Source organism: Salarias fasciatus, chromosome 6 (genome assembly GCF_902148845.1).
Source record: "Salarias fasciatus chromosome 6, fSalaFa1.1, whole genome shotgun sequence".
Taxonomy (NCBI): domain Eukaryota; kingdom Metazoa; phylum Chordata; class Actinopteri; order Blenniiformes; family Blenniidae; genus Salarias; species Salarias fasciatus.
The window spans coordinates 20,557,131-20,575,464 of NC_043750.1; the positions used below are offsets into that span (position 1 = coordinate 20,557,131).

The following is an 18,334-nucleotide window of genomic DNA, read 5'->3' on the forward strand; positions in this document are numbered from 1 at the left end:
CAAGAGGCAACTTGTTTTGCTTCCAACAGCGAAAACCACAGCCACAAGTACACAACAAGAAAAATGAGAATCACTAACATAAAGAAAAGTCAAACCTGTTAGCAGTTTAAAAGTACAACAGCAGTGTATTAAAGTAGTTCTTGAGCCTGTCAGTTTTCCATTTTCCCAACATCAGCCTAAACTCATCAGTAAGATGAGTGACTGAATCAACAAGGTGGGCATCAGCTTTTTTTCAAGAAAGTCACCTTATCAAGGTCATCAGTCTGTTTATTGTTACACTTGGAATAATACACTTAAAGGAGTCATATTATGCAGAATTCACTTTAAAAAGGTGTCTTTACAGTCATATTACCCCCCAGAGCCTCTGTATGATCCCCCAGAAGTGAAGAATTCAGTCACCTCCATCAATTGCGCACTCCACTTTTAAGGAAATATACACTCAAACACGCGATTCTGAAATCTTCCTCTTGTCGACGTCAACAAGAGGAACCCCCCCCCCAGGAGGATCCAGCCTTTGGGGGGCCCCCCAGATAGGTGGTTATAGTAGTATGTGCTGCCGTAGCCTCATTAAGACGTTCAAATTTGAAAGCTGTCTTTTTCCTCCTTGTCTCGCTACACCACATTTTTGAAAATGAAACTGAAACTTAAGCTGAAACGTTTGAGGGGACGTGCCTCTGACAAAGGTTAGATATTAAGGTGCATGTTAGGGAATCAATATTTCTGTTTAATGTGATTTCAATGTTGTGATAATTAACAATGATAGTGATGCACAGCTTTTACCTTATTGGAATAAAAGATAAATGATATTTATAACATTTCTGCATTTATTTGCTGAAAATTGGTTAAATGTCTTGACATCTCACGCCGGTGTTTGACCACAATTTGTTTTGAAGTCTTTTGTCTTATTGTCGAAATAATTCTGTTCTCACATGGCACAGTTATTCACTCTGTTTAAAGTTGAAAATTCCTACTCACAAGTGCTCCGGTTTGGAACATGCGGTTAGTGAAGATGTGCAACGTAGCTAGTTTTCAGGCCTGCGCTTAACAAACATCACAGCTGTCAGCAAACCATGTTCTCCACGCTGTAAGCCTGTCTCTCACTTTTCACAGACACACAGACAGATGTATGGTCTCTCTTCTCTAACAGGCAGCGGTGTCAGAGCAAGCTGATGCAGCGGCTCAGAGATCTCCCCCCATCAGTGACCAGGCTTCCACTGCGGGTTCAGATCCCAGACCAGAGGACAAGAATGCCCATCCCAGATCTAGCCGGACGGTCAGAAGGCAGCAGGTGGGTCACCACACATGGTAATCATGTCAAAGGCAGCACGTGGGTTGCCAGCCTACATCACTACGCTTGTGTGATACCACTTTGTTCAGATTAGATCAAAGCCACAGACACGAGGGATAGAAAGAAAACGGTCTGTTGAGAATCATGTGATTTATCAGACGAAGCTTCGGCCAACCTTTGTCTTGAACTCTCCAGCGTGCACACACACACACACACACACACACACACACACACACACACACACACGCCCCTCCTACTGTGACCAGGCCGGCGTGTGCTGCTGGTTTCACGCATGCCTTGGGCTCAGGCACTGGCTAATTTACTGCTTCAGCAGTACATTAAGAACAAGAAAGAAGCTTTTGATCTTCTCAGTATTCCACTCATAAGTTTGGCAGGACATGTTTCTTGATGGTCTCACCGACTGGAAAGCTGGCCTGAGGACACTCTGTTTGATTTATACCACTGTCCTCATTATATCTCAAATCGAAGTTCTTCTATTCTTGAAGTTTATACTGGTGATATAATTACATTTTGCAAAAATAAGTAAATAGTATTGACATCATTTGATGAGCACCGGTTTTCTTGAGCTTCAGATGTAGTTGCCCTAGGACACAAATCAAAAACCCTGACATAATCCGTTTGTTGTTACGCACTTTCAATTTATTATTAGCAATATGCCAATTTTCATTTGTCTGTTGATACCTCAAATCAGTATTAATACAATACAATTTTGATACGGTACTGAAAAAAATATAAACAGGAGTTCTGTTTTTCTTTTTGAATGAAGCCTTGCTTAAGTTTGGATTTGTACAAGAAGCAGATCAGCAGCTGACATTATTTATTCGTCATGTAACACAGAGTCATACTCCTTTCAGTTCTTCACCCTCCTTTTCCAAAATGGCTTTCATCAAACTTATATCAGCTTCATAAATTGTATTCAAACAACATGAGCACTTTCATCAGTTTTCATTATTACTCAATATATAAATGTAATACAAATCCAAAGAACCTGTAATGCTTTTACATTTCATTACACTCTAATTTAACAGTAGTAGCACATTACAAGGTCAAAAGCTGCTGAAATGAGCCTTATGCTTTACCCACTGGTAACACTCAGGACACAATTTGCAGCTTTCAGTGAGCGTCCAAAGAGAAATGTGATTATTGGCTGAGGCAACAAGTATTCTGTACTAATACATAAGTCACAGTTTGCCAAACGCAGGATGAGAATTGTGAAAATCGCTGTCCATTTTTGAGGTGACAGCTTCTCTTTCACTGAAAAATAAACCTTGTGAGAAAAACATAAATAGTGTTTTAGTCCCTTTATTCAGTTTATGTGCTTATTTTCATTCATATGCAGTTTCTATAGTTTGCGGAGATATTTCATTTACTCCACAACATTGAGTTTACCCATAGCTTCCTGGTCTGTGGTTACTTACATTAATCATTTGTGCAGCTTTGCCTCTGAGGCTCTCTGAAGCCCCGCCATTTGTGTTGTGCATTTGCTTTGTGCTTCTACTCGCACCAAAATGTGTATCCATCGGCGCATGTGTCTGTATCCATCTGTGCGTCAGAACCTGAGGAAGTTAAGCTCTTAGAGCGCCAGGCGCTCACGTGACATGCTGCGATCATAAAGGAGCCCATTGATGAAAGTGACCCCTCTCTGGGAGATGGAGACGTGAAGGGAGCAGGGTGGCAGTCAAAGAAAAGTTTCTTCTTTACTCCACTCACCCTTCAGAAAATGAGAATCTCACTCCAGCTTCCAAGCAAGCCGTGTTTAGATAAAGACCTTTCTTCTCATTCTTCTCTTGCTGTAATGCCCTCTGCCCCCCCGCATTGCACTCGCATGTTTGCAGAGCCATTAGAGGATGCTACGCACAGGTCAGGCCGTGGCCACCAACCAGCTGCTGAGCTGAGGTGTACAGTAGGGACATCTTTCCCTGGCTTGTGCTCTCTGCTTTTCATCTTTCAAGTCTTGTGGAGCATTACCACCGATCTTACAGCGTAGAGAGCTTCTGACAAAGAGAAGCTGTTGTGGCCCGTATGTAAAAGGCATCTAGCTGGACCAGAGGGGACGTCTGCACCACAGCCCTTTGTCATCATTGCCATGTCAGTTCTCTTTGTTTTTGTTAAGATGAATCACACAGCATGGCTGTCACCTGCAGGAATACAATCATTTTTGTCCATTTGAGCTATTATAAAATACAGTGTGCCTCCTACAAAAAATGCATTTTCGCAATTTCTGACTTCAACCTCAGGAAGCCCTACTTTATAATTGGTCATCTTTACTTTTAAGTTTCGGGCTTGGAGTTGGTCTGGTTTCCCCTTTTGGCCTCTGCATTTCCCCCATGTACGCGCAGACTAAGCCAGTTGGCCTGCCACTCATCAGGAATATGCAGATCGATCTGTTAATTAGTTGCATAGAGTCATTAAGGCTAAGTTAGAACACATGGTTGGCAAAACCTGGTGCACCAGTTCACTGGAGTCAACGATTGCCCCAGGGCCCGTTCCATGGAGCACATTAACGCATAAATGATATTGTCACAGTCTGTTTTTTTGTTGTTGTTAGTATACTTGCTGTAGGAGTCCATTTAAACTTATCAGTGTTTGAATGGATTTTCCCGGTTGTACGCCACCTTTGCTTTTCAAAAGGGAGACCCACACACAGGAGATTTCTCAGGAACATTGCTGAGAAACCAGAATGCAACGCTCGTTTGCATTTCAGTTTACCATCTCAGAGCAACATTTGACCGTCACTCACGTAATGACCTGTCCAACAGTTTCTTACTCTCTAGCAAGGTATTAAATAATTCAGTATAATGACACCTTGCAGAGCCGCGCAGTGCTGTGGTGCTCGGAGCTCTTGCATCACAGTGAGAAGTTCAGGTTTGAGGGACTTTCTGGGCAGAGTTTGTTTATTCTCCGTGTGCGTGCGAGGCTTTCCTCCTGCATTCAAAAAAGAAAGCATGCATTTGAGGCTAATTGGGGATTGTACATGTCTAATTGGTTTGAATGTGAATTTTTGACTGTCTGTCTTTACGTGTTAGCCCGGGGACGTACAGGTGACTTGTTAAAGGAATGGGCTCTAGCCCCATGGGACCCTATTAGATAAAGCGGTTGATGTCTATATGATTGTGATTAAAACAGATTTTATACTCTTTCTTGTAAACTTGTAACAACAGGTGTCGCCAAATCAAGGGTTTAAGGTCTCAATTGATTTACTACAACCATTAAAACATAAGTTTTAGAGGTTGTTATGTTTTTGACTGACGATGTTTAACCGCTTCACTCCATCATTACGCCACACTTCCTCATTTACTCGTCATTCACTCATGCTCAAGGACTGTTGTGCATTTAAGTCGCATTGCATATTTTAGCCTGCCATCTGGTCAGCCCTGCCTGGCACCACAGGAGGCCTCCTATCTTCCCATATTCATATTCCACCAGCATATTGTTCCCACTGCTTTTCTACGGTGCGGCCCCAGCGCTTCCCCATTTCTTTATTTATTTCTTAAGAAGAGACTGGCTAGCGAACTGCACCCCCTCCTAATCGGCAGCTCCTCCAGTTGTCCTATCAAGTGTAACCTGGAGGCCCCTGGTAGAGCAATTAGAGCGGCCTCCCTGCCCACCTCTTGTAATGAAGCCCAGCACATTCTGGAATCTATAGCCCCTTTAGTCTCCCCTAATGGGACATCATTATTGTCAAAGAAACAATGTAAATGGAAATGAACATACTCATTAGCCAGTCGCAGGGAGAAACCTTTGCTGCTCTCAGCTTGCAACTCCTGCTTTCAAACACACACACACACACACACACACACACACACACACACACACACACTCACACACACGTGAACCTCCTCCCTTCAGCTTCTGCAGGCTGCTGCTCCAGCTTGCTTTATTCCTCTGGCAGTATGTTTGTTTGTGTGTGCATATATGTCTACCAAGGAAGACTATGTTTATGTTTTACTCCAGGTGAGAGGGGAATGGAATGAACATAGACAATTCCATTATTGGCATTCATTCAGTGTTTCTACAGCTGTTAATTGCTGCATGGGTGTTTTTTTTTTTTCCCCTGTCTGTATAAGTGAAATATTCTCAAGTTTTCACCCCAGTGCTTCTTTGCTTATGTCTCCCAGAGTGCACCTGTGCAGCGGTCCAGGTCTCTGTCCCCTGCCAGCAGTGTTGGGCTCGGAAGCGGGGAGAGAAAAAAGGTAGATCAGAGGATTCAAGACCTTGAGGAGCTGCTGCAGTTGAAGGTAATTACTGGCTAATGTATACAAATACGCATAATATTTCTATCTGGTCTCTCTCGACCATTAAACATGGGTTCGCAATTCCAGGGCTGCCCTCCAGTTGTTCCGATCACATTTTTGCAATGGAAGATTTGTGGCATCTGTTGATGGCTTTACCTCCTCTTAAGCACTGCTGTTATGTGGCGCCGCGAGGCTCCGTCTGAGGACCCATTTTCTCCTCTTTTTATTTACTTCTTTGGGCTTTTGCAACCAGGTATTTTCATCCGTTGCTACACAGGCAACACACAGCTGTATTTGTCCAGCAAATCCTCTAAAATCAAGTTGTTATCCCGACGTGAATGTCAAACTGCAGTTTGCAGCGACTAAATGGTTGTAAACAGAAATGATTATCAAAAATTCAGATCGGCCTTCTAGCCAGGTTGTGTATACACTTGACTGCTCAGTTAGGCATGTAGTCCTAATTGTCACAGATCTTTTAGGTTATTCTCGAGTCCCAAATTGATTCCAGTGTCTCCACTGAAGGATCACACTTTAGGATCATCTTGTTGAGAATATGCTCCGTCACACAGATGAGCTCCATGTCTCATAATGATTGTGCTTGATTTTAAACACATGATGAGCACGCTGTAGATTTGTCCTATCAGGCCCTTAGTCAGATTTCCACCCTGTTCTTTTTATTTTTTATGAAAAAAAGGTTGTCAGATTTATAACAATCCAAAAAAGTAGTACTAAGTGCTGTAACCAGCGTTGTAATTATTTTAACTTGTTTTTCAGCTGAATTGTATCTACAATTAGATAAAAGTCAGAAAGACTTTTTTTTTTTTTTTTTTTTAGGAGTTCAACAAGTGCATGGTGTTTGAACGACAACAAGCAATCATGGATAATAATCAGGATCTTAATCTTTGCCAAAGCTGACTTTTTATTTGCGGACTTTAGTTCGGGTTCAGTTTATGGAAGAAATAGCAAGTTGTCAAGAGAAAATAGGCTTTTTTTTTTAATAATAATAATCTGTATTTATTCTTGATTTAATATTTTAAATCCATTCACTAGCAAGAGAGCAGCGACAAGGTATTGGCTCCTTCACATTCTGCACTTGCTCAGAGCAGATTTTCTCCTCCCAGGGCACAATATTACTCCCTTGAGCAAATCCTATGAAAGACCATGTTTTTTTTTTTGTTTTGTTTTGTTTTAATTCCATGTTGTGAGGCTCTCCTACAGGGGGAAACCACAAGACAGAAACAGCTGCTGATGCAAAATGAGTGAAAGTTTAAGTCACAAACAAACAAATCAGTTGCTCAAAAGTGTAGAATTGTAGTTTGCATTTTCAGTTCACTAACAACAATGACAACAGACGGGAAAGCAATTGAAAATGCAGTTACACTATTTAAAAATAATCTCCTCAGTGTCAATCAAGCTCATTTCGGAGCTCTCCTCATTCTATAAAACTCTGAGCTTTTTTATTGTGATCATGAGTTACTGTGTCTTTATCAGCCTGGCATGACACCGATCGCAGCAAGTTCTGCTCAACATCACACCCCTCATGTTTTCCAAGGTGTCTCGCTGTGTTTACTCAGAGCTCACGGTAGCATCCGATAAAGCATTTGCCAGTGTTTATCAATGAAAGCGTAAATGTGATAATAATGTGTTAAATTGTACAGCCCTGAAAATAATGCAACTCTCACAATAAAGCTGTTATATTGCCTTTAATTTGTCATCTTTAAAAGTTTTATTAATCTATGATTTAGCTTTGTATTATTTCTTTTTTCCACAAAAAAAAAATCTTCATCTTAATTACTTTTTTTTGTCTTTCCACCACCGAGTAACAGTGATAATGCAACTCTTCACAATGCAAGACGACATTGCCAGCTGAATAAAAGCCTTTATTGGTATTGAGCGGTATTCATCTGATGTTGTGTTCCGCTGAGGAGGGCTAATGGAGCCGCTTGTTGCTGCGGCCGCTATCTTATGATTGCTGCTATCAGCTGCTGTGTTGTAAAGAGGTCCGCCGCTCTGTAACAGTCACGGTTTCCGAAGGGTTCAATTGCACTGCTGCTGCCGCCACTGCCTTCTCCATGACCTTCTCTCACCGTGTCTTTCACACTCACTCATGCACGTATGTGCGCGCACACAGAGTTTGCGTAGGTAGTGAAGCAGCAGGAGAGGAGTCGCTCCGGTGAAAATGGATGCAGCAGGGTTTTTTTTAAACGAATCAGCTTTATTGGTCTTTTAACCTTCACGTGCTCCGTGACGTTCTTCTCAAAATATTTTTTTTACTCCCATGTTTTTCTGTCTCTCAGATTGACAGGAGAGAAGAAAAAATACTGACTCCCCCTTCACCTGTAACTTTTGTTTGCTGTCGGGGCACAAAGATGGGCTTTTTCAGTTTTGTTTAAAACCAACAGTGTAATTTCCTCTTTTTATCTTTCGCGTTTTCCCCTCAAGCAGCCCTCCGTAGTGCCAATCTTTATCCTTTCCATCTTTGCGGCTGACCAGTGCGTGAGTGATTATGCAAAGGTCATCTTCCTTTGAACACAATCCCAGGAACACATTAGGCATCATTTCCTTGTCAGATCTGAAGTGTCTGAATTACATCACTGGCAGACACCTAGACAGTAATGCTCACCATAGATTCAGACAACACGCATGACTGTCTAAGTTAATGGTGCCATTTACTTGTCTGCTGGTGGAGGGGCATTTAGCAAAGGTATGCAGAGAAGAAAATGTGACCACGGTAATTAGGGCATTAGTTCAGAGAACAATTTGTTTCTTTTGTCCTTTGCTTGATTCTACCAGTAGGGAACATGCCCTTTATCAGCTGCACATGTCTTTACCTTCTGCATTTCAGCGTTGCAGTGCTTCACCCTGTCCAATCCATTGTTTTATAGTTGATCCCATCTACTTCTTTCCAATAGAATGCCTTTCAAAATGGGTACAGCAGCCATAGCATTGACATGTTGACCTTAGCAGCAAACAGCAGACAAACAAACAATTCTCTCCATAATGACCTCCGTTTTTCTTCTGCACACTTTCAAGCAAAAAGTAGCTGTTGCTGTGTAATTATTTTTCAGCTTGAAAACGTCCACAGACGTGTATGCTAGCTGGGTAAGGGGGTGTATTGATCTGTGGGCAAGGGTCTGTGGCCTGATGACCAGAACTGGGCCGCCCAGGGGAAGCTCTATAAGGAGCCTGGGAAGCCATGATGTGGCTAATGCCCTGCCACTTGCTCCATCTCACCTCCTCCACCCCACTATCAGTCAGCCACAACACTTCTGAGTCTTCCCTCAGCTCCTAGTTCCACCCGTTAACACCGCACCGGTCTGGCCCCTTTCATTAAAACCTTGTTTTTGAGAGGTCGGGGGGTTGCTTGAAGGGATCGAGGATGCCTTGCAGATGTCCTCTGTGAATAGTCCGCACTGGGGAAAATCCATACTTGTCACATTGGCAGTGTGGATGTTCACGTACGCGCGCGCGCGTGTGTGTGTGTGTGTGCACATCAGTTGTGTGGCCGGTGCATGTTTGTGTGTGCTCTCTGTTCTCTTTGTCCTTGTTAATAATAACAGGGCTGAGGGCTCACATTTCCCTCTCTGCAGGGTAGCCGTGTCATATCAGCAGTAAACAAGCTCCTTCCCTTCAGAAAGCGCTCGACAACTCTCCCTAGCCCTGGCCACTCAAGCAGAAACCTGTCCTGCACTCTTCCTTTCACTTTTCCTTTTGCCTTGCTCTCTCTCCTCTTAATTTATCTGTTCTCCGTCTCTCCCTCTCCTCTACTTTCATGAGCTGACTTTCTCTCTTCCCTTACTCTCTTTCCACCTCTGTTTGTCCTGCCTGTTGAAAGTGTTTTCTCCATCGCCCTCGCTGTTAAGGTCAATGTGATGGAAAGGAGGGGCACCCCTGACAAGAAAAATCTATACGTTGCCTTCTCTTACTCCTACTTTAAAGCAGGAGCCCAATCTCGCTGTGTTTTAATAGCTGTCAACAAGAGCGTCAGCAGCAAACCCACCACTGCAACCTCCGCTTCACTCCACGTGTTGGTCATCAGACGGGAGCTCCAGTCAGTGGGTTTCCTCGCTGGTTGAAAAGTGGTTATTCGTGCAACTGATACTGACTTTCCATGTAAATGACATGAGGAGAGGAAAAAATAATAATGAAGTTTTTCTCCTTTGAAAAGCAGTTAATTTACTAAAACCTGTTGAATGCTGTTTCTTTCCAGGTGGAGGAGAATGACGAGCTGAGAAAGGCTCACAATAAACGCCGTGAGCGGCTGTGCTTGATTCAGTCCAACTACAAGACGGTCAGGGAACAGCTGAAGGAGTTGGAGAAGTCCACTGGCTTGTGAGTAAACAATTTTTACAGTATCTTTCACTTGTTGTCACATATACATCAGGAGATTTAGAGTGAATGGATGTTGTTCTGTAACCGTGTGTTTAGGCTCTGTTGGTTTACACTTAGTGTATGCACAAGGTTTGCACTAAGTAACTTTTGCAACTTAGAGTTCAAGCAGGCAGTGCAAGTGAGAGACATTTCAAAGCACAAAACTGAACTTGCCTTATGTTAAAAGCCCATGTGAAACACTACAGCCCCCTGAAACTTCTCACAAATAGTATTATGGCCCCATTGCTCACCACATGTTGTCTTACAAGACCTGAGTGCTGGATTTGGGGAAGTGGGAGAAATTCCTCCCTTTGCCTTTGAAAAGCTCAGAGGTTTTAAGCCCGACAATTTGGGCCGTTTTGTGCCAAGTGTATGTGCGCTTCTGCGTCTCCTCTCCCCCAGCGTTCATTAAGATGTGAGAGCCAGAGGCTGGAGGTGTCGGGTCCTGGGGGTGCAAGGTGTTTGAGAAGGCCTGTGGAGGGAGGATGGAAGAAGAGGGAGGGAAAGAAAGCCATTTACTGCCCCGACCTGTTATCTTCACCAGAAACCTCGGGATTTTTTTTTTTTTTTTTCGCACAAAGTGGAAAATGTGCTGGAAAATGTCATTAACATCCTGTTCTCTCGGTTGTCTCTCGCAGTCTTTTCCCACTTTTCTGTTTCTTCTTCCCACCAATGTCATCGAGGCCTTTTAAAGTGTAACTAAAGGTGCATATGTTTGGTGGCCATGCGGGAGCAGAGTGTTGACCCCGTCAGCTGTTTTCTCTCCGGGTTAATTAAAGAAAACAGCAGTGCAATGTGAGCCCGTGTGAAAGTGGAATGAGTGAGAGAGCACGCTCAGCCCTGGGCTCGACTCGGCTCATGTTAGCTCAGCGCGGCTCAGCAGCATGTGTCTGAGACAGTGGGAACAAAGACAGAGATGTAGCGAGAGAACTTCAACACCAGTTGTGCTGCTGTTATACATTTTAGCGGGCTATCAAAAAAAAAAAAAATGTTGTGTCTGGCAAAATGGTGCAGGTTTATGAAGTTCGACATACGAACCTTGATTATCTAAGATGAGATGTGTGTTCCTTCAATTAATAAACAGGGTCCGGGTCCAAATAGGAGGGAGAGTTTGCGCCACTGTCTGTTTGTGTTTCGTGATTAATTTGACGTGAAATTGATGCAACAGGCAACGTTGCCCTTTTCAGTAAGCGCCCTTCATGGCACCAGCCAGTCACTCACTCTTATGATCCTGGCATTCATTTGGCATTAAGCCACATCCTCAAATAGCTGTTAAACCCACTGGGGTAATGCCAGCCCGAACGAGAGACAATAGAAAATTACTTAAATACTCCCATTAGTGTTTGAAAATCAGGACCCTAACAAGTCAGTGGGGATAGTCGTCAAGTCTCATTGCATTTCAAGCTTGTTACGGACCTCCCATTAGCTTCCATGCTGTGCTGTTGCTTTTTTTTTGGAAAAAGGCAGGGGTTTGCTTTGTTCCTTCTTTGTCTGCAGGGTCAAAAGATAAAGATATGTCTGTCCTGACCTGCTTAACACATACCTGCACATATACCAGTATCTCTGCTTACTATGTATGCATATGCATATAGAATTCTATATACCTGTATGATTTTATATTGATCTTCTTTCAAGCTGCTTGTTGTTTTACAGCTGCTAAAAGATGTCAACACTGTGTGTGTTAACCAGTCGTTCCCAATATAGAACTACCAGCCAATCACAAAGCAATCAAAGGGTCCATTGACTCATCAGTATGCAGGCAGCGTGCAGCTGGCCAGTCCCAGTGAAACCACCCTGCCATTCACCATTACTGTACCACCATATTTTCCCAAAATGGCATGAAGGAGATGGGGAAAAAGCCAACTTCTTATTTATATTAGAGGAGGGAAAAAGTTTTTTAATCAGACTGGGGATGATGGGGTGAGCAAATAAAATTAAAGGTTATTAAAGCATCCGTACTCTGATCAAAGTTGCGCCCATAAACAGATTCCCCCTGATTCAGAGCAATTAGCCGCAGCAGCGTGGAAAAGTTCTCTCTATTTCCTCCTGCTTAATAATGGAAACAAGGATACCATAGGGGAGGATGCACTGAGGCCTGAAGAAGATAGCTCTCTCATGGCTCCATGTTCAACAGCTTTTAGGCCCACTGTAAACAAATTAAAATGTATAAAGCTTTACCATGACTTAATAAAGCTTCATACACCTTTACTAAGGAGCGCAGCTGATAAACTGCAAACCTGAAAAATCACACTGAGAGAATTAAAACCTCGCTGTGGGGTGAAAAGGCCATCTTCTTTTCCAGCTCCAGCCACCGCTAATATAGTTTATATGCTGTATTTACTGTGTGCAGCGGGATGAAGATATCAGTCTCTGTGACTGTACAGTGCAGTGAGATTATCTATTAAAAAGCTGTATACTCTGGGATTCTAGCACAAGTTCAAAGATAGTACACATACACACACACACACACACTTACCATGAAGTACAAGGGCTTCAAATTGCTCACCGGGGCATTACCAGTATTAAATGAAAACATTTGCTATTCCTCAGTAGCCTCTAACTCCCAGGCACCCGGGTTTAACTAGTATTAGCGTAGCTTGGCAGCATCTATGTAGCCAATAATGACCACAGAAAAGGAGCCCTCCGCCACAGCAGTGACCCTCAATCCATTTCCACACTTCCACCACATTGATTGAGTGTGTGTGTGTGTGTGTGTGTGTGTGTGTGTGTGCGTGTGTGCGTGTGTGCGTGTGTGCGTGTGTGTGACAAAAAAATGGCATTCTCTTTTCATCTGCTACTTTTTCAGTCTGTGGATTTCTCACTAAAACCTGTTTTAGTTTGCAAATGAAAGGCTAATTGGAATTGAATGTGTTGGACTAACGCTGATTGATGAGCTGGATGTGTGCAGGGATGCAGTTGGATGGTGTGTGTGTGTGTGTCTGTGTCTGTGTGTGTGTGAGAAAGTGATTTGAAGGGGAAGTTTAATGGAGGTGGCAGCCACTGCGCACAAAGTGTCATTAAGTATTCATAAGTGAGGTGTAGACGTTTGAATGACCTCGTTTGCAAGTGTGTTTTTGCCATTATTTACATTTGCATGGCACACTGGGAATGCTCCACTGCCCTGCCACACGGGCAGTGCCCAGGGCTTTAACAAACATGCATACGTGTGTACATGATTTGCCACTGAAATGTCAAACTCAAGGCTGCTCATTTGAATACTGCTAAAGATGGCTGAATAACAAAAACAGAGTGAGAATAAGGGGCCTTTTTGCCCCATGTGAATTTGCCAGAGGCTGCAAGGTGATGTACAGTACGAACCATTTTCCCTTGTTAGTATGTTTGCTTTCCATGCATACGTGCCAAGTGTAGCAGTTTTTTTTTTTTTTCATTTCATATGCCCACATTTTGCTTGCCTCTACATGTGCACTTTCATATGCTTATATTTTGTGTGTGTGTGTGTGTGTGTGTGTGTGTGTTTGTCCAGGCCCGGTGGGAAGATAAAGCGTGCGGCACCGTGGCAGCTCCAACAAGAGAACAGCGATGCTGTGTGGAATGAGCTGACTTACCTGAAAAAGCTCAACAGGAAACTCTCCATTGAGAAGTAAGTCGCTTTCAGAAAATGAACCAGCTCCACTCACTCACACTGGTTTACAACTGTTTCACACACTCTGACTGTCCCTTCTTGTGTTTGACTGTTTAGCATGTCTTGCCCAACTTCACAGCGTCCTCCTGGCAAAGTCCGCATCATTTTGGGCCAGCAGGGGCAGAAACAGGATCATTAGACTTTTCTCATTTGTAAAATTGGATGCCCAAAGATCCACACTGAAATATGCAGGTAGTGAAAGCAGAGTAGACTCTCAAGCTGAGTCGTGAAACAGAGGCTTTTCTAATGGAACGCTTTGGCCAAACTGTGGCTCTTTTGCAAGTGATGCCAAATAAACTAATGGCTGGTGGAAAGAGGTGCCAGTGGCAGAGCTGATGTCTTTGCTAGTTTGAAATTAATGCAATAATAGTTTTTTTTTGTTGTTGTTGATGATGCTCTTCAACTAGCTGCACATCTGTGCATCTCCAGTGGCTATCAGGAATCATTAAATTCATTATTTGCAGTTTTCTTGACTTCAGAGAGGTTAGCTGTCATGCGGACTTCAGTCTTCAACAGTCCTTTTTAGCTTTTCCACTGGTTGGTTCGTCCTCTTTTATAGTATCAATGTACCAAGGTGTCTGCACACATAACCTCTACGGTGATAGAGAGGTCAAATTATGGTTTCATTTAATGTAATGCTGCATCAAAATGCCAAGGGTTGATGATAATGAGAGTATTGAAGCAACTCTAAACTACATGAATTTGAACTTATTCAGTGGTAAATTAGCAAAAGTGATCTCCGACCACCTGAATTCATGAGTGTTCCCTTCAGCTAAGGCAGTCCCTTAAGTGTCAACACAGTATTTACAAAAATGTCAAGTGACAATCAATAGTTGTTGCTTTAGTATTGACAGTAACAATGTGACCTCGGTACAAGTTGTCTTTTTTGTCCTACAGATTTCTTCCTTCATTACTTTATCTTGTCTTTCTGGTCGCCTTTGCTCCTGAATTTGTCTTCAGTCTGTCTCTGGATGTTGTACAGCCCATTGTTGTGTTTGATGTGGAGAAGCCCCTGTAACCGTACCACTAACTCTGACCCTGATGCTACACAAAGCTTGGCCTAAAGCCACAGTCTACCTCGCTCTCCCTAGCCTTCACCTCTCTTCACCTCTTCCCTTCTCCATCATATGCTTCTATACCCTCCTCTTCCCCTCTTCCTGCTTGTCTTCCCAGTTGCCTCCCCCCGGCCCTCTGTGATGCTGCAGTAGGTTGAGGCCAGAATTCTGGTACTTGCCTTCCCTCCGCTGCTTTCCCCTCTGCTCACCCCCCTGCCCTGTCCTCCTAATCCCAGCTGAGCTCATTATGATATAGCCCGGCTGCCTCTCTCCAAGCCTGAACTGTCCGAGCTAATTACAGGCCAGCAGCCTCGGCGCCGCCGATGCTGCCTGTTAAGGGATGTCCGTCTGCCTGGCCGCGACTAAAACTGAGCAGAGCCGAGCGCCGGATGGTTCAGGGGCGGGGCATAAGGGGCTGAACAGACCACAGCAAACGCATAGGGTCCTCGGAACTGACCTGCGAAGAAAACCACAAGGGATGCCGGCGCGGCTGGAGTCTTTCTTAGCTTTGTAACTTCCCTGTCCTTTGGGCTTGGTGCTGATCCCCTTCATGTGCCCCTGATTAGCTCCACCTTAGTTCCACCTTTCCTTGCCTTGGGACACTTTGTTACCCGGGTGGCTGCTGCGGAGTAAACTTTGCTGCGATTTTCTTGTTGTTGTGTTCTAGGGGTGAAAAAAAAAAAACATCCTCCACATCTTCACATACTCTCAGATCAACCTGTTATTACTGTAATCCCATTTCATTTTTACCTGTTTTGGGCTTTGCCAGCAATAAACTAATATGGTTCACGGGACCATAAACGACCTCAGTCCAGCCAAACAGCTTTACTCCCTTTCATAACAACTGCGGAATTCTGCTCGCTGGCAGCAGAGATCACAAAAGTGGGTCTAGCCTGGTTGAACAAGGCACGAGTTTTTGGAAGCAAACAGGAGCTGCTGGGAAACACTTGGGGCGAGCAGTTAAGCTTGTTGTTCCATTGACCGTACTGTAATGATAGTGCTTGTGAAGGTTATGTTAGATAAGTGTTAGCAACGGTCCACTAATGGCTAATTAACTCATGGCAGTTGAAGATTTTAGGGCCAAATAAAGGCCCCATATAAAGCTTTAATAACTATTGTCGGGGATTAGAGCAGACTGTCTGCTCCAACTCCATTTGTCTCTCATTTGCTTTCCTCATTGTCATGATATCATTTACAGATGGTTCCTTTCACCTTCTCCGAAGACTGCACTTGTAAAACACTATCTTGAGGCACAAAATGACCATTTCCCACAATGAATATTGCTGTTTTAACTCCTGCTCAGTGGGTCCCCACAGTGTCAAGAGCAGGTTATCAAACACAGCTCACCCCCTGGATCTTTGCACTTGGACGAGAGGTTTGAAGGGAAGGTGAAACAGATCTATGTTTGTGCTCTTTTATCTGATTCACAGGCTCCCTGTAACAATGGAAGGACATATAAAGCTGCAAATGTAGTTCACTGGCAGTTTTTTTTTTACATTACATTTTAGAACAAGCACATAAAACAACACAATGTTTGTTTGGTTTTTGAATGGGATTGAACGAGTTCAGGAACGATCGATCAAAAGTGTGTGAACACCAGAACATCACACCAAAATGTAAATTGATCCATCTTTGTGGTTATCATTCCACTTTTCTACAATCTTTACAACATTTCCTTATCATTTGTGTTTCTAGCAAAATATGTGCCCAGCAACTATCAAACAAACATGTATCCACGACATTAAACACTCCCTTGAGATTTAGCGGAAGGAAAAAAAAAAAAAACATGTTTTAAACAAACTGTAGAGAACAGCCGATGTGTGTTGAAGTTGTAAATCACTGTGAGCCATTTACACAACTTCTCACTGTGTCCAAGTTTTACTCTGGTGTAAATATTACCAAGCTGTTTTGTCTGCTTAACATGTCTGTGTATTCCTGCTGATTTCTGGACCGGCCTAATGTTGTGTCATAAAATCTTAAGTTATAAAATATTTGATGAAAAATTGAAAAACAAGCTGTCAAGAGAAGTATAAGGGTGAGCTCACATCTGGCAGGTTTAGTCTGATTGAAGGAGATTTGGTCCAATTGGTTTGTGTGTGCAGTTTAGTTGTGCAAAATGCCTCCCGAGGATTGTGGGAATCGAACAAGCAGAGCAAAATCTTTCGAGAAACTAGTCCCTATCTGTTTCCAGACCAACTCTGGTGCAGTTCCAAATATGATGAAACATAGACTTCCTGAACACAGTCTGGGATGGAGCGTGAGATTACAAAGACCAGAGCCCCAAACTCTGTGATAGTCTTATTTTTTTGTGTGATGTTGGAAATATATTATTTTGACATTAATATTACATATATACATCGTCTTAAATTTCTCAACATATTTTGTTGCTTAAAAAAAATCTTTTTCAGAGTTCTCAAGAGAATAGCAAAGCTACAAAATATACGAGCTATTCAAATAATTACATTCTGAACTGACCAAATCTGGCAAAATCAGTCTAAACTCCATCCATCTTCTATACCACCTAATCCTGTGCAGTCAGAACAGGCAGGATAAGCGAAAATTAAAAAAAAGAAAAATCAGACCATTTTATCTGCCTCATTATGCATCTGTCTGCAGCCCTCCATGTCCGCATTTGTTAATTGTTGTTAAAGGTCTTTTGGTAAAAAGAGGCAGGAATTATTTAGGCTTCATAAACAAAATAAACACATGCAGTGCACCCTCAGACTTGCGATGCTTTACTCGGACGACATCAAAGCATAAATTAACTAGCGATTACTGGGGGAAAAAAGCCTTTGAGATCATTTGCGCTGCTCCTCTGTGGAGAGTGACCGTTATGGACGTAAACCTCCCCAATAAGCGACGTTGACTCTAATTAAGTATAATAAAGTTTACCCTGGTGTTCCTCATATTCCTCTTATTTCTCATCGTTTTATCTTGATTTGCTAAAAGGTATTAGGAATAATGAGAGTCTTTTGCCCCCCGGACCAGGGCTTAGTTGGAGGAGGGACACATTTGTGTACACACACCAAATGTTTTATGCATGTTGCTAAATCAGACAACTAAGGTTTTCCCTTCATTAATTATTTGGGAAAATCAGTTATTATGTTAAAAAAATATCTTTACATTTATCTGATAATTATGCTGAGCTTCAGTGTGCCGTTAAGCTGGTCCCACGAGCAGCCAAAATTAGAACTCACACATAAATTCACTTTATTCAAATCGTAGAAAACTCTGTATCCCTTTCTGGTTTAAGTTGGCTTTTTTCTGTATCCCATATATAACAAGTAGTACCGCATTATTATGACACAGTTTTTATTTCATGTCTGGACACCTTGCAGTTTCAACAAGCCTTTTAAATAGTCGATATAACGAACAACCCGTGGTTTACTCACCGGTGGTCATGACACGAGTCCCCATTTGCCTCATATTGTTGGCCCCTGGCTGTAAAACCTAACTCACTTTCTCTGTTACTGTTGCGTTCCCCCACAGCTAAAATGCATCATTGAGGAATGCGAACGCCACCAGTGACCATTTCTGCTGAGTGGCTTATCTAACCCAACTCCCTCCATGTGCGGAGAGCTTTTTAGTCCGAGTTGAATCAAGGGGGAACCCCCTCACATGCCCTGGAAAAAAAAGAAAAAAAAAAAAAAGATCCTTTCCCTGGTGATAACAATGCCAGTGGTGTTTTCACTTTCTCACCCTATTCCCTTCCCTCACTGCT

General features: G+C 42.9%; 1 protein-coding gene across 1 annotated transcript in view; it reads left to right on the forward strand.

The window, feature by feature from the left end:
- The window catches only part of cntln (centlein, centrosomal protein), a 79,737-nt gene that overhangs the window by 20,289 nt on the left and 41,114 nt on the right, over positions 1-18,334 (forward strand). Inside the window, exons 10-13 of the mRNA XM_030095133.1 lie at positions 1,148-1,288; positions 5,428-5,547; positions 9,755-9,876; positions 13,400-13,516. Coding sequence (XP_029950993.1) covers positions 1,148-1,288; positions 5,428-5,547; positions 9,755-9,876; positions 13,400-13,516 — 500 coding nt within the window. The remainder of the gene's footprint in view (positions 1-1,147; positions 1,289-5,427; positions 5,548-9,754; positions 9,877-13,399; positions 13,517-18,334) is intronic.